The sequence below is a fragment of the Epinephelus moara genome, chromosome 24 (genome assembly GCF_006386435.1).
Source record: "Epinephelus moara isolate mb chromosome 24, YSFRI_EMoa_1.0, whole genome shotgun sequence".
Lineage (NCBI taxonomy): Eukaryota > Metazoa > Chordata > Actinopteri > Perciformes > Serranidae > Epinephelus > Epinephelus moara.
The window spans coordinates 5,867,998-5,893,430 of record NC_065529.1 but is presented as its reverse complement, the minus strand read 5'-3'; the positions used below and the strand labels follow the sequence as shown (position 1 = coordinate 5,893,430).

The following is a 25,433-nucleotide window of genomic DNA, read 5'->3' as shown; positions in this document are numbered from 1 at the left end:
AGTGATTGTGTTGCTGTTAATGTGGAGAACCTTTGACAAAGTTAAAGTCATATTCTCGAGGTCACAGTACAGTGTTGGGACTAACACTTCTGTCTGTGTTGCAGCAGATCATTTAACCTTTTCTAAAAGCGGTTTGGACAAAAGGTGCATCTTGGGCTGTATTTGTAGACGATCATCAGCAGCCTTTTGATGAAGACAAGTGAAGCTTGTGATGTTTATTTTTGAAGACCGTCTGAAGTCTTTGTTAGCACTGCAATAGCGTAACACACCTCAGTGTCTGCACAGCAGATGCATGCATGACAGAAACTCAATAATAATTGGCGTGGATTGCTTTTGACACGTGCTGGTTGCTGACAGCTGCTTTGTTCTATGGTCAGATTTCATATTTAACACATCAAAGAGTTGGGATACTTCACACTCTGCTAAGGACTGATAGCAAGTCTGACACTTTGCTGTTAGGAGAGGAGAGAGCTGGTCTTTCTCTGGCGGAGAATAAAGTCAGGTCGCATTCTGTGTTCCTTTTTTCACTTTCCTGCCTGATAAATGAAGTTATACTCAGGCAGTCTTACAAGGAACACAGTAAACATCACAGAGGAAGTGTCATGTTTACTGTGATAATGAAAGAATTATTGGCAGGAAATTCCTGTAGCATGAAAGCATACTTAAAAACCATCCCTTGCATGAGTAATCTGTACTGTAAGCATGTGGATTTCATAACTGTTGTGAACACATGCTCTGGGGGTGACACTGTGAAAGCGTCTGAGGAATGACTTTGCAGTTAGATGATTTGTAGGACAAAACTGACATTTTGCTAAACCCTAATATAAAGAGTGATCGCTGCTATTGTCTTAATTATATGCTGCTATTGATTTATTCCAACACAGTTTCATTCCAAAGTTGTTGAAAATTGGTGCTTGGGCAGTGACTTCCGTGTCAGACACTGATGATAAAAGTCGTCTTTTCACATTGGCATGATACACGACCAGGCGTGTAACAGCGCCTGATCAACGGGAAACAAGGTAAGTTAAGGAGGCAAAAAGTCAATTGTTGGGCAGGTGGGAGCAGCGGTGGATGGGTCCAACAACTACTGACTTTCACCCAGTGCCAGTGTTTGCTTCCCGTATGAATGTAAAGCCAAACCCTGCTGTTTATTTCTGAACCTAACCAGGTGTTTGTGTTGGTTAAACATAATCTAATGTTGTTGAAGGGGAGAAAAATGTCAATTCGCAGTGACATACGCACATAGTACGTAGACTAGATGCAAGACTGTATGCAAACTGCACATTTCCTATGAAAACAGAAGTGTAGTTTGAAAAGACACAATGCATGTAACAGGCTTAAGTTGACATGGCGTCCCAGAACGTCAACAACAGACACACCCAGGCTACCTCGCACATCATATGTAGATGTATAAAGTCCGGGACCAAGTGGTGATATGTGACGAGGTTGCAGTGAGAATGTGTTGAATCAGGTTATGTATTTTATATTTACTGTATTATTCATAGGTTTTAAGGGCTGAACAGGAGCCAGGGCATAATGCATTTCATTGCATTGAATGTACACTATACTTTGAATATATATGACAATGGACTTGAACTTGAACTCATCCAATCATAGGTTATTGACCAAAACTAGGCACAGCAGGCTTGTCAAGCTTTGAATTCATCAGACTTTAATGAGGCAGATACTTGGCATTTAAAAAGTATGGGGGTGATGTCTTTTTTCAGCCTTCCTTATCTGCAGTAACATGAGCTGCATTTCTTAGCATGTCCAGCTAACCAGCTTCACAAGTAACCCAGGATCATTTTCAAGAAAGAATTAGAATATTATTAAAGTTATACGAAGCAGGAATTTTTGGTTACTGTTTGTGAATGCAGAATTCATGCTTGGCCCCCAGCTACTATTGTAGAAAATTTGTTAACATGGAAAAGCTGATACTTTAGCAACCTAACCAAGCTAACCGCTGGCATCAACTGTCTAACAGAAAACAGGCCAACTTTGTGTCACTCTTTATCCTATCCTCTTCTTTAGTGCTCGCCAGCAAAATTGAAAGCCAACCTCAGATTTACTCTAGCTTTGGAACGACCTTTGTCCACCTGGCGTTTCACGTCTCTATATTTACATTTTTTCGTTGCTGTGTGCATGATTTTCATAACTTCCACTTGCAGATATGTGCTGCTACGACCTGACCTAACCTGCCTGAGGGCTATACACAACACTGCCCAAAGATTGAAGCCCAGAAACGTCCTGAACATGGCAAAATAAGAAGAAAATACAGGTAAGGGTCTGCAGATAAATCTACCACACACACACACTTCCAATGGGTCATACGTGACCAGTGTAGGCTGAGAAGACTTCTGTATGAGTCTATAGGTCTACATTGTTTTTCAGGGAAAATTTTGCACAGTATAACTTTAACAGACTACATTAGTTTCTAAAGCTGCAGGTCACGTCAACAGGACGTGCGCTGTTCACGACTAGTACCTCGACTGTGTAGTATTTTCTCACTCTCACAGCAGCTCTCCAGCTCTTTAGCATTTAGGATGTACATTGTAGCAACCCCAGTCAACATTACCAAAGATAGAGTTATGTTTGCCTCCTATCTTTTAATTCTTACAAAGCCAAACAAGGATTGTTTGAGTGAAATTTTGGATCCATTGAAAATTTTTTTTTTTTTTCCTTATGATTTATATAATACTCTGCCTCATTACTTCGCAGTACAAGGTGCCATTTCTTTATTTTGATGACTTCTACATCAACTGTGTGGTGAGGGGGCTGATTTTTTGCCTGGTACATGTAACTTTAGTTCTAGTTCCTTACCATCAAAGCATATTCAAGACCCCTTTCACAGGTTTCTAATTTTAATAAAAGTAAATTGGAAATATAATTAAGTCAGTCGAAGACTGTGTTTAAAACAACTCATGGAGCTAACATTAGCTTAGTTAGGTAGCTTGCTAGTTGATCAAATGTGCCTGCGACAGTTGTCATTTCAGGCAAAAATTTGTTTTTACCAGCTATAAATTAGAAGCAGTCAATGCGTTCTCATCCCAACTCATCAAACAGAGCCGCTTTGTCAGTGAACCTAAACATGCTAGGTAGCCTCCTGCGTCAGTTTTGGACATTCACAGATGGTGTCTCAATTTATAATTCTTACATGTATTGTGTCTTTACAAAATTAATTTCAGGTTTCACAGGAAATGTACAGTTTCTCCTTGTTACGTGCTTACAGTCTTTTTCCAAATTAACTTACTGCGAAGGTAAAACACTTTTTTTTATGCATTTTTATGTTTATTTCCATAAGTTTAGGTTTTGAAAAAGACATCAATATTTGGCGTTATATAAGTGTTGTTCTTACTAATGTAATGTTACATCTGGTGACGTGTCATGTGACATACGTTACTACTGTAGCATGCTACACATGCAAGCATACTACGCTGTTTTTAAAGTAACTCCACTGACTTTTGGTTTCACACAGGAAGTGAACAGTGGGCTCCCGGGTGACAGTCCAGTGTTTTTTTTTTGTTTTGTTGTTGTCGGCAGTATTTGACGAGTTGGAAGTGAGAACAGGCTGTTATAGTGTAGCCTACACATTATAAGCACAAGCCTTAAAAACAGACTGATCCTGAGTCAGTGTAGCTCTTATTAAGTTGTAGTGTGAACCCCGACGGCCTGGAGGAAAGTGGAAGTATGTAAGGGCAGTGTGATAAGTCCACTCATCAGCCCAGAAGACCTGCAGCACCCCCACTTCATAAGGTAAGGAATAGCAAGGCGGGGGCCCTTTAATGGCTCCGAGTTAAACACCACATTTGAACCGTTGCACAAGGAGTGAGAGAGACATGCTCTTCTCTATAGGCAGTATCCAGCAGCATTTTGATGTCTCTAACAAGAACACAATAAATTGTTCCTCATTATTCAGTAATTAACTCCAATGCGCCGGGTCCCCATCCCCCTGCGCCACGCTCTAAATCACCACCCTCCTCCCCTCTTCTCCTCCTGCTACACAGCTCTTTAATTTCCTCTATGCTGTGGGGGGTGGGGGCAAGAGAGGGTGGAAGGGAGGGAGGGGGGCACACACAGCTTGATGCACTCCATCATCCCCTTGCCACCCTCTTGTCACCCTTTCGCCCTAGCCAAGCCACACCTTCCTCCTCCTCCTTCCACCCTCCCATCTCCATGCCAGCTCCTCACCAATGTGTGCTCTCCCTGCAGGATGCTACCTGGTTAAAGGAGGGAGAGAGAGTTCACCTGAGCCGGGACAACGGGCTCCAGTCACGTTCGACGCAGCGAGATCGCCTTGTACTATCAAAACTCGCCCCCGGCCCTGTTCACTATCTTTTTCGTGGGGCTTTCCCCTTCCTCCTCTGCTCTTAATTGTTAAAATGAGGTCATTAATTGGAGGCTGAGTCAAATCACCTGTCATTTCAGCTGGGAATCATCTTCTGATTGAAAGGTATCATAAAAACCTGCCCAGGGCCTGGTTTTTGCGGGGCCTGCTGGGAGCTCCCTTTGTGCCTTGACGATCTCCGCCCATGGGCACACAACTCACTTTACTTTCTCTGGCGGAGATTAGGCGGGTAGTCTTGGGTGACACACATCCACGCGCGTGGCCCAAATATAGATTCAAGAGAGTCAGTAGTGTCAGGCGCAATTCCTGGAGGATGTTGTGGGGAGTGTTCGTTTTCCACTGTACTATTAACGCCCCTGACCTAATTGAGGATGATGCTCACACACACCACTTCCCTATATGAGAGTGAGGTCAGGTTCATTTGAGGGGGTAATTGTGAAATTGGCATGTAAACTAGGACAATAGAACAAATGACAAAAAAATGAGGACAGATGACAAATTTCTTGATAGATTTTTAATAAATGTAATCGTGTCCTGCTGCTTTTACAGATGTAGCGTGGTATTCCAGCAACCAAAGTAAGGACTTGATTATGTTGAGGAACTGTGCTTTGTGATGTTTACTGTCTTCTAATGTCATAATTTGGTGAAGCTAAATGTTATTTTGCTCTGCATCATGGGTGTAACTGCAAAATGGGCTTATTAGAAACACATGCATCAAATATCTGAAGTGACGTCAAGTTGAATGCACCCGAACATTCTTCACCTTGTGACAGCTACATTGCATGCTGCAAGGTACAGAAAGCAGTACTCTCAGCCACTTAAAAATGCTCCATTTACTTAAGAAAATCACAGTGAAAATGTTGGCAATATTAACACAGAAAGGCCATTAGAAAAACAGGCCTAAATTATTCTGAAGGCACGACGCTACACAAAGCTTCGGGACCCCATTTTCCACATGGACTTAATCTTGAGGAACACTACATAAGATGCTGACAAACCCGCTGTTTGAAATAAAAATCCTCTAAACACATGGCATTAATATTTAATGGTGCTGCTTCCTCGGGAGGCCACTCTGGGCTGCAGCGCTGTGTCTGAAGGGAGACGGTATTAGAGCTGTGTGCTCTGGAGGAAGAGCAGCTTCACACTAATGAAGCGATCAGGGTCTGAACTCTGAAGAAACCTCATATCCGATTAGTGAGCAGAGATGCATGTAAACATGGCGGAGCGGCACGCGATTAGATCACTTTGTTAATGCGAGTCTTGTGTCACTAAACACAACAGCGGAGCGGCGTGCAGCGTTTTGAAGTGTTTTGCTAGCAACAACACATTTCACATTTAATCATTCCAGTATTACAGTTTCTTTTTGACCCTCTACACAAGTGTTTTGAATTAAGCTGCATACTAGAGACGTACTATGCAAGCTAATGGGTTAACACTATCCTCTGAGCAGCCATTAAGATGCATGCATGTGTTGTGCAGCAGTGAAAACCACCTGACCTTGTCCACATCCGCTCGGCCAGGATGGGGCCGCATTTGAGCCTGGCCAGTAAAGGACAGGCCATTTGGATGTTATTAAAAAAGCTGAAGCCCGTGCTACTCCCAAAGCCATCAGGTAATTTGAAAGAGATCCAGCCCGTTTAAGATGTGCAGATGTTTTCGCTTTAAAACTGGCATCTGTTTATGCAGACGCACTTTATGTTCGAAAAACCACAAAGGACCTCCAATAGGTTTTATGGAGCAGTATCAGCTAGAGCACTCAGCTTTGTAATTGTGCTGCACCAGGTAATGAGAAAATTGGTCACAAGCAGTGTTCCCTGTAGATGTAACCCGCAACATACAATTTTGCACAGCATGTGCAGTATCTACATTTATTTTTTGTAGTCTGTGCAGTGTTGTCGGAGCTCCTGTGCAGCTTTCAGGGGGTCTAACACGGTCACAGATTAGAGCCTAATTCATACTGTAAGAGGACTGATTCCATATAAAAATACATGTGCAGACACAACAGTTTTACATACATACATTATGTACAATAGTACATAAAGCGAACATCTTTAGATCTTCAGTAGGGACAAATAAATAGTAGTGTGTGTGTGTGTGTGTGTTTATATTTGTATGTCATTTTTGAACCCTTTGTAAGAACAAAATGTTTCAGTCTGGTTTTCATAAAATAGAAAAACTGAAACAGAGCTGACCTCAGAGTTGCTGATGATTTCCTGATGAATGCAGACTAATCATTGTTTGTGTCGTGTGACTAAACTGCAACTTTCAACACAACTGATCAAAGTATTAGTATTATTAAAATATGGAGAATTTGGATTATTCTGTCTCTGCAGCTGCCCCGGCCTGGTTTTAATATCACCTGTCAAACTACTTTCATCCTCTATTAGTAAATGCTGCAAAATATTTCTTAAATCTGACTTGTCTTATGGCTCAGTTCATAAGCCAGTATAATAATATTGGCCGATATTTCATGTTATCAGGACGTTATATTCATGGTTACCATGTGGACATACAGATTATGGACAAAATTATGAAGGAAAGCAATGTAGCATTGGTGATAATATATATATCAGTCGTCTGTGTGTTGCCACACATTACCTCAGGCTTTTAGAGATGGAAACTGAACCTTTCATCAAAAAGGAAATCAATTTTCTTCATTTCAAATGCTATCACTGATCAAACATCATCAACAGTTACTAACAGACATTGTGAATAGAGACTTCCTAAAATGTAAACTTGTGTAATATAGAGAGAAAGTAATACTGTATTATTGGAATACCTGATGATTCTAGGTTTCCTGTTTCCATGACAGGTTATGTGTCCTTATGCACTGACAGTGAATGTCAGCCCTGCTGTAAATAATAGCTTTTGGATGCTCACGAATTTTGGGTGGCTGATGCAATTACAGTAAGTAAAATAAAAGAGTATTTTGCTTCTTTTGAAGCCCGACAACACAAAAATGTGGTGATTGTTTCTGATTTTACATGCAATCCAATGGATGTTATTATATAGCGGATACTTTTAGCGGTTAACGTGGTTAGGTTTAGGTACAAAAACCATTTAGTTATGAATACGAAAAGATTTTTCTTTAGCTTAAAATACCTGGTGGCACAACCCTGCCAAGAAATGCAGCGATGTCTTGGTAAAAACCAATTGCTTTTTGTGGCACTATCCCTGGTGGAAATACAGTGACAAGTCGGTAAAAAACAATCATGTTTGATGGTTAAAAAGCTGTTGGAAACCCAGCAATGATTCACCACAAACCAACCATTTTTGTTGTGTGTTAGTTAACAGTTCAATACAAATTTTCTTTACAAAATGCATAAATTGTTAACAGAGCTGATATGTGGCCACGGTGTTTTTCAGTGTGGAATACTGTATAGTTTGTACAGGGAGGAAATTAAAGGCTGTTTTCATGCACTATTTCTACGTATACCAAAGAAAAGCAATGCACCAGAATTCATGACTCAGAAGGCTGCGGTCACATGACCCCTGCGCTACCAAGAGTGGAGAGGGAAGTAGTATAACAATGCATTCTCATCCCAACTTAAAATACTGCCGCTTTGTCAGTGGACCCAAGGTAAAAATGTGTTGTTTTGGATGTTCTGGGACAGTGTGTCAACTCATTACATGCATTACATGTGTCTTTTCAAAATACACTCTCATCTGGTTATCAAAAGCATGTGGTTGGTTTTAGAAAAAACAAAAATTGTACAGTTGTTACTAACATCATATAACATCATGTAACATATGTCACTACTGTAGCATGCTACGCATATAGCACACTACTTCCTTCATAAAATAACTCCAGTGACTTTTGGTTTCACACAGGAAACATACAGCTGACTCCTGATGAAACGCCTTCTGCCCATACTATGGTAGTTGTCAGCAGTGTTACAACCTGTTGCCCACTGCGTCAACAACCGCTGCCGCCTGGAGCATATCATACTGCTGCGAGAGGTGCCTTTTTGCATAAGTATCTAACGTCGAGATCACTGACAACGTGACGGTTATTTGACAAGTTGAGAATAAGAGCGGGATGAGTATAAAGAGCGTAAGTTCGCATAGGGAGATAGGTGCTAGTGGTGAATGGGTAAAACAAACATAGGACTTTCCTCTTAGAGACCTGTGTTTGTGTCTGATGTGAAACCAAGGGAACTTTGAGTAATTTCATAGTACATCACCATATTTCTGTTCCTAAACGTAACCTATGTACCTAACCTAACCTTTACTTTTCTAAACCTAACCTATGTAATCTGAGGTTAAGTACATACATAAAAGGTGCTCAACCATGTCTCTTTTCTTAAACCTAACCTACATGACTTTACGTTAAGTATGTAACATGACAGCACCATTCGTAGTGCGCTAATTTGTTAAATATACAAACTGTTGAATGCATTTGTTTTTAAAGATATCATACAAACATTTGTATGAGGATGCATTGAGTAATTCAGAGAGAACCCAAGAACAAAATATTTAATATAAAAATGTGAAATGATAGATCATGGTATATTTGCTTTTAACATAATAGTGATTTTTTGTGAATTCCCTATACAGTTCAGACCATCTACTTTTATACACTATGTTTCAGGACTGCACGGATATAGTACCATCACAGTGTATAACTGTGACCACAGCAGACGGCAGTGCTTCTGACAACTGCACTGTAATAGTCTCCTTGTTTGTAGAGTGAGGTTACTCTTGGTCTTCACATGTAATGGCAGAAAACAAATGTTTGGTAATTGAAGATAATCCAGTAACACTGTGTTGTCCGCCTTGGCTGTCGCACTGACCTCTCTGGGAAACAGATGATCCTTAAGTACAATGTTGTCCTGTATACTGTTCTCACACTGACATAGCAGCCGTGCTCCCGCATCCATTTCCCATTATGTGACAAGGACATATTTCAGACTGAAGTGATCCAAACAGTGATCTACCACTTGAGAGAACTGTCTTTGAGAACAGAGGTCGAGGGGAGCGACAAGGACGAGTGTCCTACAAATGCCATTTCCAACAGCTCCTGTGTTTCCAGTGGCACTTGAACTGAAATAGGCACGCTCAACAGGGGACAGGCTTCAAGATTTTTTTTCCGTACTTCAGAAAGACTATCATGTTGAAGCTGAAGTGCTTGTTGGTGTGTCAGTGTGTGTATCAACAGAGCAGCGATGGAATGCGCATGCCTCAAGGCCAGTGTATTGTTTGTGAGGACAGCACTCCCTTGCTGCATAATGATTTGGTACAGTACAACTGGAATTCAAGACTCTGTATTAGTCAGACTGTTAAGGTATTCATTCATTCTGTGTCTACAGTAGATGGTGATCTTACAGCCATGATGTGAGTTTTTTTTTTTTTTTTTTACCAACAAGTGGAGCAAGGTCAGAGATAACGAAAGAAATATTTATTTATAAGGACAATTGTAGATGTGTATGCAACTGTGATATGGAGGAGGGGCTAGTGGATTCTAAAGCTCACTCTATAAAAAGGCTGAGACCCCTATGATTATGATAATGATTTCTTTAGTGAATAATAACCTGAAAATAAGAATCGTCATTTTTTCCTTACCTCACCATTTTGACCACAATGAGATGGGGCTATTTAGATCACCATTTTGTATGACCATGTTTCTACAGCAGCCCAGAATGGACAAACCAAACACTGGCTCCAGACACGGCCATTTGCGTTTTTGCATTGGCCACTGTTGTTAGTAGCCCCCCCAACAAGAGTTTTTTTTTGTTTGTTTTTTAATGTGAAAAGACTTCATTCAGTGTTATTACCAGTTTAAATCACCAGACCCCTTTGTTTTAAAGAGGAAGAGACCTCTGTGGATAATTCAGCTCCTGGTAAAAACCTCCTGAACATCTGGATCTTAAGTTAAAAGAGAAAAAAGGAAAGCATACATTAGCAGGTGCTGGGCTAGTGGCCCATCTGCGACAAACTGAACAGCATTAGAGAAACACTGATTTGTAATGTGAAACTGCTTTATTCTGTGTTTTAACTGATTTTAATCACCTTTTAGAGAGGAAGAGACCTCTGCGATTCTGGCCCCAAGTAAAAACCTCCTGAACAATAAACACTGAAGGAATTCTAATCAGGTGGCACATGGGAGAAGTTTCAGCTGGTTGCAATCTTTAAGTCTTACCACTAGAGGCCACTAAATCCTACACACTACCCCTTTAAATCTAGCAACATTATGTTGAGTCACTGTCCATTCCAGAGTTAATCTCTAAAGTATTCAGTATGTCAGATGTTCTCATCAGTCCGATTCAAAGCATAGTAGTGAGGCAGACTCGAACACTCAGCTCATCTGAAAAAGCTCACCTTCAGCGGAACAATACATACAGAATTTTCAGGTACTGTGACATTAGAAATTACATTTACATTTAACGGACAACCACATGACACATTCTACTTCCCCGTGCACAGAGTTTACTTGCTCTGGGTAAGTCTTAATGTTGAGCCTTTTAAAGGCTGCTGTTTCAAAATCAAAGAATATCACTAGCGGAGTGCTAATATTTTTGAACAACAATTCTCTGTTAAAATCAGCAGAGGAGGTGCATAGAAACAACTGTTGCAGAATGTCATGTACATGCATGTACCCCCTTCATGCAACAGTGCTGTCCATACTTCTGAAACAACAGGTTGTCACTGTCTGAATAAGCTGCATTGATACTGTTAGTTGGCATTGCAAGCTGAAATTATTCTACGTTACATCTTTTATGTGCTTTGTGCCTCGGGTTAGCTACAGCTGACAGGCAGCTGCTTTCTAGTAGGAGCTGTGAATTCTTATTTCACAGTATTGTAAGATGGCTCTGTATTACCACATTCAACTGATAACCTCAGATAACCTACTTTCTGTGGTGACTGTGTTTTGATTATGATTGTTTGTTTTTGCTTGTTGCTGTAAACCTTTTGTATGCATATAATTTATTCAGTCTCATTTCTAAATTCACAGAATGTTTTGTATTAACAAAGTTTTTCTTTGGCATAAAAGTAGTGGCAGGGTGCTGGGAGGTGCAGTGGTTAGCATTGTTGCCTCATACAAGAGCGTCCCGGTTGGAACCCCAGGGTGGGGGACCCCCTCTGTGTGAAATCTGCACGTTCTCCCTGTGTCAGTGTGGGTTTTCTCTGGTTACTCCAGCTCCTTCCCACTGTCCAAAGAGATGCAGGCTAGATCAATTGGTGACTCTAAATTGGGTGTAAATGTTTGTCTATCTCCATGTGTCAGCCCTGTGATAGTTTGGCGACCTGTCCAGGGTGTACCCCACCTCCCGCCCAATGACAGCCTCAATGACAACAATATCCTGACATTAACATTAGCTAGGTAGCAACATTCAGTGTCTGGCCGATCTGCTCCAGCAGTGACGACACCACTCTCTTTCTTTATCAACTAAAAGTCTCGGAGCAGCCACACAAAAAAGTCTAAGTACCCTGAAAAAAGATGCTGTGCACAGCTACACATGCTCTCTCCTAAATGAGAAAAAATAGAAACAGAAAAAGAAAAAAGAGGCTTGTTTTTCTGTGGTTGTATTATTTGTTATTGTTTGTTGCATAAAAAATCATTAGCACCTTCGAAACCCTGCCCCCACACCCACCCACAACCTCCCTGTCACAGTTGCCTGGCGCCACTGCTGTATGTATGCATTAATCAGTTATCAACTATCCATCCTCAAAGTGGCAATATGAAATGTTTTGGCTGAATACTGATTCAGGGCCTATTTCATACATACAGGAGACATATTAAAGTCGCATGCATACACAAATGGATAATGTGTATATCTATTGTCATTTTAATATCACAAATGTTGCATATTACAGCTTTGATATGGTTTTCTTGGTATATATATTTGTGCTTTAGCCCTTACAAATCCTCCACTTCACATGGCACAGTCTGATCTTTGATTTTCCAACCAGTCTCTTATCAAGATTGGGGATTAGTATGAGTTTCCCACTAGTGATAGCATAACTCAGAAATCTCCATAGCCAACTCCAGGCAGTCACTCGCATCATGACAGGAATTGAACAGACCACAGTCCCAGTCCTTGCGGGACTCATCATTACTGCTGGGCGCAGACTCCATAGCGGTGATGACTTGTTTGTAGGTGGGGCAGCAGCGATTGACAATTCTCTCACAGGAGTCAGGTAGCATGAGGATCATATCATAGAACCGGCAGAAGAGACAGTTCAGGACAATTCCTGCACAGTCAACTGAGGGAGACACATAAAGTCAGCAAGGACAGCACATTCATTTTTTAGCTCTTGTGGGTCAAAAACAGGTTTCCCCTCTTCACACATTTGCTATGACCTCTTTGAGATGATGTGTGATGAATTGTGTTTAAACCATATCTTGGGAAATAAATCATTTGTATTGCTGTAAGAGCTGCCCTTCGCTTATAACTCTAACGTTTTAAAAGCCTCCTTTCCTTCCTTTACCCATGCATAATTTAGGAAATCATGCCTTGATCCCTCACGGAGAGACAAGCAAGAAGGCTGTTTGGAGACATAATCAATTACCAGAAGTCTCCCCTGTATACTTTGCCAGGAGCATTTCTAAGTTGCCTTGTGGCTGCAGTGAAACAATGCGCTATGTGTCTTCCCAGCAGCCTTTGCCAAATGGTGCCCCCATGGGTGCTATGAAGTATGAGATCATCAAATGACACTGACCATGAACAGTTACTCACCAAAGACATGTTGTAAGAAAGTCCGTATGGCTTGTGTTGGAAAGAATTTAGTGGAGACACACCTCCTACAAGGCTGCAAAATCCACTACATTTTTTTTTATCTGTATGATCAAGATCAGAATATTGCTGGCAATAGACAATAATGCTAGTGAAAATATCCTTTATGGTATTTTAAGGGCTTTGTGTTAAGATTGATTATGCCAAATTTCAAGTTATTTCGACTTATGGCCACTAAAGTAAAGCAATTTATATTCACAATGTTGCTGTAGCGCCACCTATAGCTTATTTCCCTGTTAATGACAACTGTAGACGGGATGAATTTATATTTTATTTATTATTTGTAGCGCAACACAGATTTTGGATTATTGCAGAAAATAAAATAATTTCTCCCCATTATGTTCCGTTGTGTGTGTTTAGAGATGTTAAAACAACATATTAATGCAACTGCTATGTTTCCTGCCTTTTTTGGATAAGCGGGGAACATAGAACCTTTTTTTAGTAAGAGGGAAACATAGAACCTTTTTTGTGTAAGCGGGGAACATAGAACCTTTTATGCAGGGTTAAATGGGGAACATAGAACCCGGGGAACATAGATACACTCCCGTGAAAATTAGCATTAGTAACAAACAATAGGTATAAAGCCACAATGCTAACCAAGCTAGCAGCTAGTGGTATGTTTATCTCCACCATCTCGTCCAGGTATTCACTTCTGGCTCCAAAAATCCAAGATGGCGACAAACAAAATGCCAAACTTGAGGCTCCAGAACAGATGCTTACTATGCTTTGAACAGGGCCAGGCTGTTTCCCCATGCTTCCAGTCTTGATGCTAAGCTAGGCTAACCAGATTGTAACTCAAACTCCGTATGTACACACAGACATGAGACTGACATCAATTTTCTCATCTTTTAGAAAGAAAGCCTAAAATGTTAAACTATCTCTTTAATTAAAAAATACTTACCAGTTAATTTAATATTTAATTTGATAGAAGTGCATGAGAATATAAACAGTCTGTGGTGTAATCATTTATGCTGCTGCATCTATAGCAGCGAGTCTACTTTGGTGGCCGTGCTTTGCATTAGTCTTTCTCTTTTTTGCTGTAGTTTCAGTTTCTAAATTATTCACACATTTTCATAATTGATTATATGAACTGTATTTAAGCATTCTCACAGCATGGTGAGGCATAAAGCTTGCAATTTGTCAAATTTTTTATTCTGTCTGTGGTCTGTGGCATTATTATTCCGCATATTAATCATCGTTTATTTCATCAGTAGAAAAGCTATGTTTAGATGAAAAAGTTCATTTCATAACAGTTTGACTAAGACTCAATACAAGATTTTTTTCCCTTCAATAATTTCAACAGCTGTGCGTGTGCAGCTAGAGGGCATCAGACGGGTGTGATGAAGTGCTGGTGTCACTAACCTCCCAAGTTGCTTTGCTGAGAAGAAGACAGAGAGTCTGTGCTGGAGGATGCTGTGGAGGAAGACCTCCTCAGGTACATTTTCAAAGAGAACAGAGGGGAAGAGGAGCTGTCACACTCTCTAGGCCGCTGAGTGTCTGTGTCTCTACCGGTGTCCCCAGGCTCAGTGTCTGCAGAGGCACCAAGTCTCCAGTCGCTGCCTTGAGCCTCACTTTGCATCCTTTCTGTCCAAGAGACGAAATGTTAAATAAATAGGTACAGGTACCATTTGATATTTTGACAAGCGCAATTTGATTGAGTATTCAAAGACCACAATGTCAGCAAGAGCACAGATGCTTAAAGACTGATGCAACAAGTACTGCTTTAATACAATATGACACAACACAATATGATACAATATCACACACGGTATGACACACCATCTCAGAAAATAACTGAAAAGTGTCCAAGTTTTTGTGTGTTTTTCCAACTGACTCCATCCTCCTATTATTTTTAACTTCTCTTAGCTATTTGGGATTAATAGAACCTGATAAGTATAAAAAATTTAATTGAAAAAGAATTGTCTTTGAACAGGAAGTAATTTTTTGGAGAAAAAAAAAAGTCCTCATACTTGGACATTGGGTTTATTTTTAATAGTCACAAGTGTGTATTAAAGTATAAAACTGTTTATTGCAATGCCTAAAAATTGTTGTGCAAAAACAAAATTACAAAAAAAATGCAACATTTGTTCAATGTTGAAACTGTGGGAACTGCCCATTGGTCTGATAGCCCATTGGTCTGACATCCCATTGTTCTGACCATATTAAACCCATTGTTCTGAAGTCCCGTTGTTCCGAAATCATCATGATGCCCTGTGGTTAAGGTCTGGTTAGGTTTAGGCACAAAAACCACTTGGTTAGGGTTAGGAAAAGATCATGGTGTGGGTTAAAATGAAAAAGAAAGTGACAAACACATAAGCCGTGAGCCTGCTTCGCCTCAAGCCTTTCCCAGCTGACCCAGAGCCGGTCACAGCGCACCATCAAGGCAGAAATACGCCCACCGGGAGCCGTTCAGCACCGCGGACCGTCGGACTAATGGGATGTCGGACCAATGGGCTGTCAGACCAATGACATGGACCCGTAACTGTCAAAAGTGTTCATTTTAATGCCTGAACATGGCTGTGCAAAAACAAAACTGCAAGTAATGTACCATATCTACAAGGCTTTTGATCTGTTCTTACTAACTCTACATGAATTTTCCCTGCTCCATACTCCAAGCTAGAAATGTCCTTTTTGTCTGTAGGAACAGTCTGTCACACCTAATTAGCCTGTGAGAAATGCTGCAATAATACAATAGAGTCCCAATGTCCTCAAACGTGACAATAATAAAGTCCCAATATCCTCAAATGAGCGCTTTCTAGATAAAAGGGTCTTAGCGTTTTACTATTGCTAAAATTGGTCAAATGCATAAATAAACAAGTTTCCACCATAACATTTGATCAGGCCCACTTTTGTGTCGAGATCACCTGTAGACTGATTTTGCAAAGATGGTTGCCATGTTGTTTTTGTATGGATTAGTTTATTATACTCTTGCTACCACTAGATGGCACATAAAAGTGTCCACAAATGAGGACAACAGGTCGAAGTAAGGCAGAATGAAGTATATGGTGCAGCAATCCCAAAATGTAATGTCCTCATATGAGTATGCAGGGTTGCAGGAAGTGATAAGGTCTTCCCTTCTTTTCTCCGTGTTCTGCCCTGGCTCATTTTGTTATGTTGCTTTTTTCATGAACTAACTGAAAACCACACTGTAAATTTACTATCACTTGACAACTTAACTCCTAATTTCTCCTCTGCTCCAATCGCCAACACATGTCTGCTCTGAGGGCAGCTACTGGCACTTTCTCTGTTGCTAAACCACACACACACACTGCGCTCTGCGGTGCTGCACTACTCAGATTACTACACAATAGAATGCCAAAACTGCCTTAAATTGATCCAAATGTACCAAACAATAGTTCAGTCTGATCTGGACTGAGACTACCTCATTACGTCAGACCAAGATTTGGCTGTTTGATACAGACCATTGTTGCATTTTTACTGCAGGTTTTAATCAAACTAAAAAGTCCACAAGTCCAAACCAAACAAGGTGGGTGTAAAAAGCGCTCTGAGTCTTGACATCACTGTGAAGTTGCTAGCCCAGCTAGGAGATAGTTCCACCACATAACTCCCTGTCACACCACAAATTGTCATTTTTACACCTTTAGCGGTGCTGGTAGGCAGATTTTTTACCACTGGACAGAGCCAGGCTAGCTGTTTCACCCTACTTCCAGTCTTAACACATAACTAAGCTATCTGTCTCCTGGCTCTAGCTACATATTTAGTATCTTCTCAGCGCGAAAGTGAATATGTGCATTTCCCAAACTATCAGTTATTCTCTAGTCTAATCTATCTATGGACATGTAAGAACCTTGACATCAAATGTGTGATGATTATCACAAGACTAATATGTTTGGTCAGTATTTTGGCAAACCATCTATTTACCCTGCAAACTGAAAGCTTGAAATGAAGGCCTGATAGCTAGAGAATCAGTAAGTAAGCATTATCGTTTGGACATTATGATAGACACAAATTTGACAACTCTTGATCTGGGCGGCAAGGTTAGCGGTGGTTAGCATTGTTGCCTGACAGAAAGAGGGCTCCACCCCGGGGGGAGCCCTTCTGTGTGGAGTCTGCATGTTCTCCCTGTGTCAGGGTGGATTTACTCCGGGTAGCTACTCCGGCTTCCTCCCACAGTCCAAAGACATGCAGGTTAGGTCAGATGGTGACTCTAAATATGCCGTAGGTGTAAATTTAGCATGAATGGTTGTCTGTCTCTATGTGTCAGCCCTGTGATAGTCTGGCGGCCTGTCCAGGGTGTACCCTGCCTCTTGCTCAATGCCAGCTGGGATAGGCTCCAACCCCTCTGCGACCCCTAACAGGATAAGCAGTTTTGGAGAATGAAAAAGGAAGAATTATTGTTTGGACATAATTTATTGATATGATGATATAAATCTGACAACAGTCAATTGTCCCCTGATCTTTATTCATGGTGGTTTATTGTAGAGGCTGTCAATAATGATGGCCACACAGAGACACAGATCAGTGGAGCTTGTAAAGCTCCATGATGTGTCATGACCAAAACATTTGGTCTAGCACTTCAGAAGTGTCACTCCCATACTTCCTGAAACAGCTGATGAGAATTATTTGAGAATTAGTACATGTATGTAAACCTATACTGTTCACCCTACAAAATGTACAGTCTGTAGCCGCAGAGTCTACATGTCCTGAAGAAATTTCCAGAAACTCTGAGAACATAATGTGGACTTAGTCTGAGAAATTTCCAGCATGCAGGAGTAGATCTGTTTGTTAACATCTGATTTAAATAGATATTAATGAATTATTGCGCTGGGTACAGACTGTTTACTTTTTCACCACCTATTCGGGATGAATTATTCACCATTCCTTTCTCTGTTTTATTTAACATTTAATGCCTGATGATTTATTCACACTCTGGACACATTTTTGAAAGTCGAATAAACTGTATTTGTCTTACCTAAATTGTTGAAAGAGAGATACAAATGGACGTTGCTCAGGGCTGTATTGGCCATTTTTAAGATTTTATTAGCTGTTTTTGAATACATATGAAATAACAAAGTTCCAAACAGTCCCCGTGTTTGCACCTTTCATCAGCCTGAGGTTTCCTTTGATCTCTCATTAGAATTGTCTGTGTTTTTGTCTGTCATTTCTCGGTGATTGAATGAGAAGTGACAGAGGTTGGTATTTGAAGTACAACAAGTGAAAGCCAACTTCAGATCAGTGCCGCCTGCATGTACGTTTGAGCTTAGAAGCTGCGTGATGCTCCTGGGTTATCAAATGAATTAAGTAAGAAGTGCAGCTGGTCCATGCCCATGACCATTAGCTGATAGAGAAATAAGGCCTGCAGGCATACCATGCATTTTTCAGGTTTTGTTCCAGTGTTTCACTGAGCCACGCTTGCTCATTAGACACCACAGTTACTCGGAGCGGTGGATCTGAAGATAATTTCACTTCGTGTTTTAAATCAAAATGCAAACTGGAATTTGCAGCACATCAGAAGCATGGAACAGAAAACATCCACACAATTTGAGGTATGCATGTAAGCATGGGCCTGACAAAATGCATTTGTTTCATTGCTGCAAAATGTGATTTGCTGGGTAAATTGTTCTGAAACTGTGCAACTTTTGCTAAAAATTTCTCAAGTCAAGTATCTAGGACAACATAGCAGACTTATGAAAGTGCTTCTGTGCCAGGAATGGGAGGGAAGACACCGTAGTGTTATCACAACAGAGATTTCCAAGAAACACAATGACTGTATACTGATGCTCAGATTTTTTTCCACAGACCTAAGTTACATCAACTTACCTCCTCTCACCCACGTAGAGCTCTCCTCAGCACTGTTTACTCTCCCTTTGTCTTTCACATCGGCTCTCAGAGTCATTTCATCTGCCATCTGGTCCATTGCATCACAAATAAAAAATGCACTTCTTATGACAAACCTGATTATCCCGAGCCAAAAAAATGTGGCTGCACACAGCTGAGGCCAACGTGAGTTAATGTCAAACACAGTGTTACCACAGCTCTGCGTCTTCATACACTCTTCAGCTCCCTGGATTAGGTTCTCACGCAGCGGGCTGCGACATAGTCCTCTCGTCCTGGCTGTGGAGGCAGCTGTTTACCTCGGCTAAGCAGAGAGCATCCAGGACAAATTATCCTTTACATTGCACAGGGTCCATTTGGCCTGCTGCCTACTGTACTGTAAGCCTCTCCAATGTTCCAATGACGTTGGCAAAAACACTGGAGATCCGCTCCTATTAAAACATCACTGGGACAAAGTCAGCAACATTTTATTGTATGTATGTTATTTCCCTTTATGAAGTGATAATGAAGCCAAAGGCAAATTCAGAGCATCACTTAATAAAAGAGAAATTTCACATTAAAAGTGCAATTCCCTATACAAATGCATTATTAAGCAATCAGGACACACTATAAAGAGATTTTGTGATGTTATAGTAATGTGATAATGTGGGGCATAGAAAAGTCACTGAGTATATTAAAATATTTGGCAGAACCCGATTATTGAAGAGAAAAGACAACACATTTAGATCCACTCTCACTCATCCACACATGGCATCTCACTCACTCCTTCAAGGCTGTGCTTGTGCTGAACATATGCATGAGGCAACCAGCGCCAGTTTGTTTGTTGGGGCGAAACACGCGGTGAAACATGGATAGCGAGCCGCATTCAAATTTCTCCGAATACAAGCCAACCAATTTAGTCTAATTAGGCTCAACACTGGAGTTGCATTTTAATAGACGCCCCGCTGTGTTTGCATATGTTTAGAGAACAAGAGCCATGCTAATTGAAAAATTAAGATGTGAGAGTATTTGTCTACTGAGCTCCCACTATGCTGCACTCAGTGTAAATATAACTCCTGAAGTGAACTTCCACAGAGAGTTTCTAGTGCTTTCTTTCCTCCTCCTCCTTTCATTTTCTTCGTGTTGTGATGGTGATACAGTGTGATGGAGAAAAGACTAATCAAGATTGTGCTTTCTTCAAAAGGCCTACAGTGGTGATTTGACAACACCTTATTTCCACTCTGTGGTCTTCTGGTTTCTCACTGACACAGCGGGTTTTATTTCTTTGGTCAACGTCAATCACGCCGTCAGAGAGGTTCAGCAGGTTGCGCTGTTAATTTGGCTCCCATGGAAATGTGCTCTCTGTGGAATGAGCTGTGCGGCCCTGCGTCTGCAGAAAAGTCACAGTGGCTGACACTCCACCCCATTAGAGCTTTCCCTAATGTAGAGTGAAGTGACAGCCTGAGATCAAGTTCAGGTACAAATTACACTACATCTAAGTGACAGCTTTCTGACCCCCTTCCCTGCACTTACAGTCCACTCCATTATTTACAGTTGTAAACATTCACATCCAGCTTCAGTCTTGCTATGTTTATGCGCTGGCTGTGGCTCAGGGGTGAACCTGTTACTCTGGCTTCTCCATCTTAATTTCCCTTCAAAGGAATTTACCATTTTTTGGGCATCTTGCTTGTTATTGTTGAATAGAGAGACATAAAATAAATATTATCCAATGATAATTTGGTTATAACCCATGACAGAGTACTCCATTAGCAGCGCTGAGATCACCAGATTTTGAATCACTCTTTGCATGTATGACTACAAAGGTCAGAAGATGAACCAGAGTGTTGTGTTTGAAAATAAAGACCATGCCACAAATGGTAAAATTACAACAGCAAAAAAGCTTTTAATGTAACTAAAAACACAAGTAACAGCTTTCATAGTGGGGATTTGTAAATTAATTCACACTGCCAACAACACCAACAAAGTTTATTTCCCATTAGCCTTGGGGCTACTGCAACTCAGTTATTAACAGTCTCTTGCAAACTCAGATTTTTGGTTTAGGTTTAAGTAGTCGGGTCACAGCGAACCCCCAAAATATCCTTAGTGATCTTGGTGATGCAGATAAATCAAATCAGTGTTTGTCTGCATGCAAACATCCTGTGTATGTTCTCACTACTTACTGCTCAATGCTAACATGTTAGCATGACCTGTGTTGAAGATGGAATGAGAAGTTGTTGCAACGTTATAGATAAATAGTAGCTGAAACTGTGTGTTATAAAGTGGCACCCCTAGAAAATTTCCATATGGTGGCCAGATTGGGCCACTGACAATTTCTGGTCTTCAAATGGACTGCTTGTTCTTTACCTTAAAAAAGACAAATATATAGCTTTAACCTGAAGGAGTACATTGGTTATAAGGAATAAAACATTTACAGGGAACAAGTCCTCTCAAGTCTCAGGGAGACTCCTGGGTACCCATAGACCCCAATTTCATTCAGAAATCTTAGGGTGAGAGTTCAAGGGACCCCTAATGGCCATGCCAGTTGTTCTCTCGCCAGAATCAAGCTTTATTTAGCCATTTTCTCAACAAGCCATGCCAACATGTTTGGTACCAATGGATGCCTTAGGTTTTCTAACTTAAAAAATGAATATCATTAATTGTAGTAAGTAATTGTATCAGGGCCAAAGCCCCCCTTGGGGGCGTTATTTGAAGGACAAATAAAGTAGCTTTGGGTAGACTCCCCTCCCTCATTCATTTTCAATGTGATGTAGCAAAAAGTTTTGAACTTCCAGCATGTACTTGTTTTGTTTATACAACTACAATTTAGAGCAAAGTGTGACAAAGTTCACAGAGTCCCCATCAGCTATATTGAATAAATTTCATGTTTAGAAAAATACTGGCAACTTTAACAGTAAAGAATTCAGCTAATACCAGCTGTCTGATCCATTTAGCTGCTAAGGTGTTAGCATGCAGGGTCACGCTAAACCAGGTGATCTGCTGGGAACATAAAGATTGATTTTTCTTTTCAATTTATGATGTTCTAGTACTACCTTTAGCTACCTTTAATTCTGTATTATGTGTTTTGCTGAAATTGGCCATTTGAAACACTGTATGCAGCTTGTGTTCCAGTGTTGTTGTCAAGTCACACTGAGATCAAGTCATGAACAAGAACCACAGTGTAACAACTCTGAGACAAGACCAAGGCTTTGAGGGTTGAGACCAAGTCAAGACCAAAACCAAGGCAGGGCAAGAGGGGGTCAAGACCAGACCCACACTGCATTATAAACCTATGATAAAACGTCAAACATGCAAGCCATAGGCACTCCTCAAATTAATCTGAAAGATCCACATTCCCACAGAAAACACATTAAGATTCCTCTTCATTCACCTATTTAATTGCCATACTGTATATATGTATGTATTTGTAAGTGTACCATGAGAAATGTCTTGATGAAATAATCAAAAGCCACTGCAGAGGTGTATCTTATGTGTGGGAATTTTCCTTTGTTTTCTATGAGCAAACAAATACAAACACTAAGGAGCTAAAATCAATGTAGCCATCTTTGTTTAACTCCTTTTTTGCACCAGCAATTTAGTGATATCACTACAGTGGTGGTCTTGACTGGTCTTGTAAAGTAATAAAATAAAATCCCAAGTCCAGGAAAAAATGCATTCGAGTAAGAGACTTTCTGAGACCAGTCTCAAAACAAAGACTGATCTTGAGTAGGCTACTACAACACTGTCGTGTTCACACACCTTCGCAATTTGTGTTGTCTCAAAACATCCCATATGTCCACTGAAATTTCCGTCAACTGAATGGTTGTATTTAAAATAAATCCTACACTAAATGCAGCATCGAGGCATAATTTAACCTCGTGAAAGTGACAGAGAGTATTTTGCCGTGTGGATCACCTTGGAAGGACGCCTTAACATTTACTCATGCATGTGTGTGATTGTGGCAGGTGTTTCGTAACTAAATGGAAATTATGACTTTTTTTTTTTTTTTTTTTTTTTTTTTTTTGTGGTTTTAGTAAAATGTCTTAGTTTGTTGAACATGCTGCCGGTGCAGAGGTCCCCTTTGCCCCTTAATGAGTTCCACAGAGAATAAGTGTCATAGTTGGCTCTGGTGATGAGAGCAGACTCCCATGTCACCTTGAGGCTGGCTAAGACAAAGAGAAGACGACTCTTGATGTCATATTCACTCTCTCCTTTTTACAAGTGGTTAACCCTGGTGGGCCGACTTCATTTTTATAGGCAGATGTCATTGTCCTCAGATAGATAAAAGGTGAAAATCTAACATATGAGGGGTGGGAAAACAAAAATTTGGAGCAGCTCATGCTCTTACTAAATATGTTGTAATTATTAGGTAATTAATAATAATAATAACAATAATAATAATAATAATAATAATAATCAGTTAATAAGTACATTTTAAAATTGATAAACCCTGGATGTTTGCTTAAACAACATTACCTAAAGATTAACATTTTTTGCTGTATTTGCAATAGAAACATGACAGCAGACATATTTAATACATCAGAAAGTAATTATCAGCCATTAAGTAAATGTGTTAAATATGGCTCAGTTGTGATTATCAGTGGTCTAAATTTGCAATTAAAAAGTTTTTTTTTCCATTCTTTGTATCAACTGACTTTTACCATCAGTTTTCACATCAAGTTTCTGTTAAACTTCAATGCAAAAAAGATGGGAGCACCTCCAACAGCTATTTCCTTACAGCATTTTCTGACAATCCTGAAAAATCACCTCTGAGAAACTGAGCTGTGCTTGAGAGAGGATGAAATATGAAATCAAAGAATCCCGTTCTGATGGACCGACTGCTCTACTGTTGGTAAAAAAAAAAACACATTTGGAGCGATGTCTGAGAGTATACACTGCAGCAGTTATTCATGGTCTTCATTAACTACCACAGAGTTTACTGTGAAGCTCTTTGTTCTGATCCACTTAAAGTGCTGTACCTTAAAGCAGAGCTCACCTTGTGTGCTCTGGGGAGTGTTTCTGCTCAGCCCATTAAGAACACAATAATTCATTCTCAACATCATTTTGCTCTAATTGAACATGTCTGTTATTTTCAATTTCTTCAACATCTTTAAGGACACCTGCCTACCTCTATGACAGCTGAGCAGGGGGGGAAGAAACTCCGGCTGCTTGTCACAAAGGCAAGAAATCACAGTTTCCAAATTAAGATTGTAGATAAATGACCTTACAAAGCAAAGGAAATCAAAGAAGTATGGGAATGGGGTAAATTGGATTCTTTGGCGTCTAACAGTATATGACTTAAACCAACTGGGGATTCTCTCCACCGTGGAGGAAGTGAGAGTTTCCTAAGGCAACAGTCCCACCTGGGACCTCCCGATGATCCATGGGGTGTTCGTAAAAAGCCTTGAAGTTATTCAAGGCTAAATAGATTTTTTTTCTATTAACATTTAGGCTGTATTGCTCTGATTTCAGAGCTGCTATACTGGTTTCAGGCAATCTATTTCATTTTATACAGTCAATATTCTGTATTTAATTTGCATAGCTGAGAGGTTTGTTAATGTCTGAGGTCTTATTGTGTCACACTGGATGTCAACAATGATCAAAAGGCAAGCCTAAAAAGTGTTTGGTCATCATCATTTGATTAGTGAACTTTGGTACAATTAACTCAGGGTATATTGTTGAGTGTTCTTCATAATATCCTTAAGAATATATATTTTTAAAAGTAGCATGGCTTAGGTCGGTGCCCTTTATAAGAGCTGGGTATTGTACTGATACTGATAAACAGAACTCTTTTATAGCACCTTAAATCAAGAAATGTAGAATAGAATAGAATATTTTTGTAAAAAAAAAACCCAAAAAACCCACTTTTTTAATGAAAGAAGCTCTGAAGTGTTAAATGTTGAAGCCATACAAGATTTTTGCCCACAGTATTCTAAAACAAAAAAAACAGTTTGTCCGTAAACAAAAATAAAGAATAGAGATTTGAAATTCAGCCTTATTTATATCAGCATCACATTAATTATATTAATGCTTAAAGCAGAATTCATTTTACATTTGACACTTAAAGGTAGCAGAACAAAGGAAGTATTGAAACATTACCTCTGAACAAAGTTGGCATGGCTAACGCATTAGCAAACTGTGGTCTTGCTCCCAGGTACGCTGCTCAGTCTTGCGGCCAATTTTTCCCGATGGCCACTTGTGGTATTGCAGAAAAAAAAAGAAGAAGAAAAAAAAAAACACTGTAGAAGAGGCGTCTGTAAAAATGTTGATCACAGTCAACTGTGACTCTTTCTGTTATGAATTTGTGATCCATGAAGGTTTTATATTTGTAAAACTTTCCTCGAGCCAAGAAAAACACTATGAAAATCTGCGACTGAAGGAAGTGGCAAGTGGGGCCAGCAGAATAAACCCTACTGCACAGATTCAGTGGGCGGCACACTGTGGAGGTTAACCCGCAAGCTAGAAACATTTTTTGCCGTATGCGCAGGCAAGCAACTCCTTTGGAATGAATTGGCACCATTTTGGTATCTTGTGTCTAGGTATTAATATAAATGTATGGGTCTTACACATCCAATAGACAC

At 40.2% G+C, this 25,433-nt stretch overlaps 1 protein-coding gene across 1 annotated transcript; it reads right to left on the bottom strand.

Moving 5' to 3' along the window:
* Nucleotides 1–12,293: 12,293 nt before the first annotated feature.
* mdfic2 (MyoD family inhibitor domain containing 2) lies at nt 12,294–18,958 on the bottom strand. The gene is made up of 3 exons (XM_050037188.1): nt 18,862–18,958; nt 14,455–14,664; nt 12,294–12,550 (listed from the first exon to the last, which is right to left on the bottom strand). Exons 1-3 carry the CDS (start codon nt 18,956–18,958, stop codon nt 12,294–12,296), a joined length of 564 nt encoding a protein of 187 aa, XP_049893145.1.
* Nucleotides 18,959–25,433: the final 6,475 nt, after the last annotated feature.

Excerpts from the sequence above, each read along its gene's own strand:
- mdfic2 (XM_050037188.1), bottom strand. The coding sequence starts at position 18,958 with ATGGACCAGATGGCAGATGAAATGACTCTGAGAGCCGATGTGAAAGAC. Across the intron at positions 14,665-18,861 it reads CTCTACGTGGGTGAGAGGAG|AAAGGATGCAAAGTGAGGCT; the intron begins GTAAGTTGATGT and ends TCTCTTGGACAG. Across the intron at positions 12,551-14,454 it reads TCTGTCTTCTTCTCAGCAAA|TTGACTGTGCAGGAATTGTC; the intron begins GCAACTTGGGAG and ends TGTCTCCCTCAG.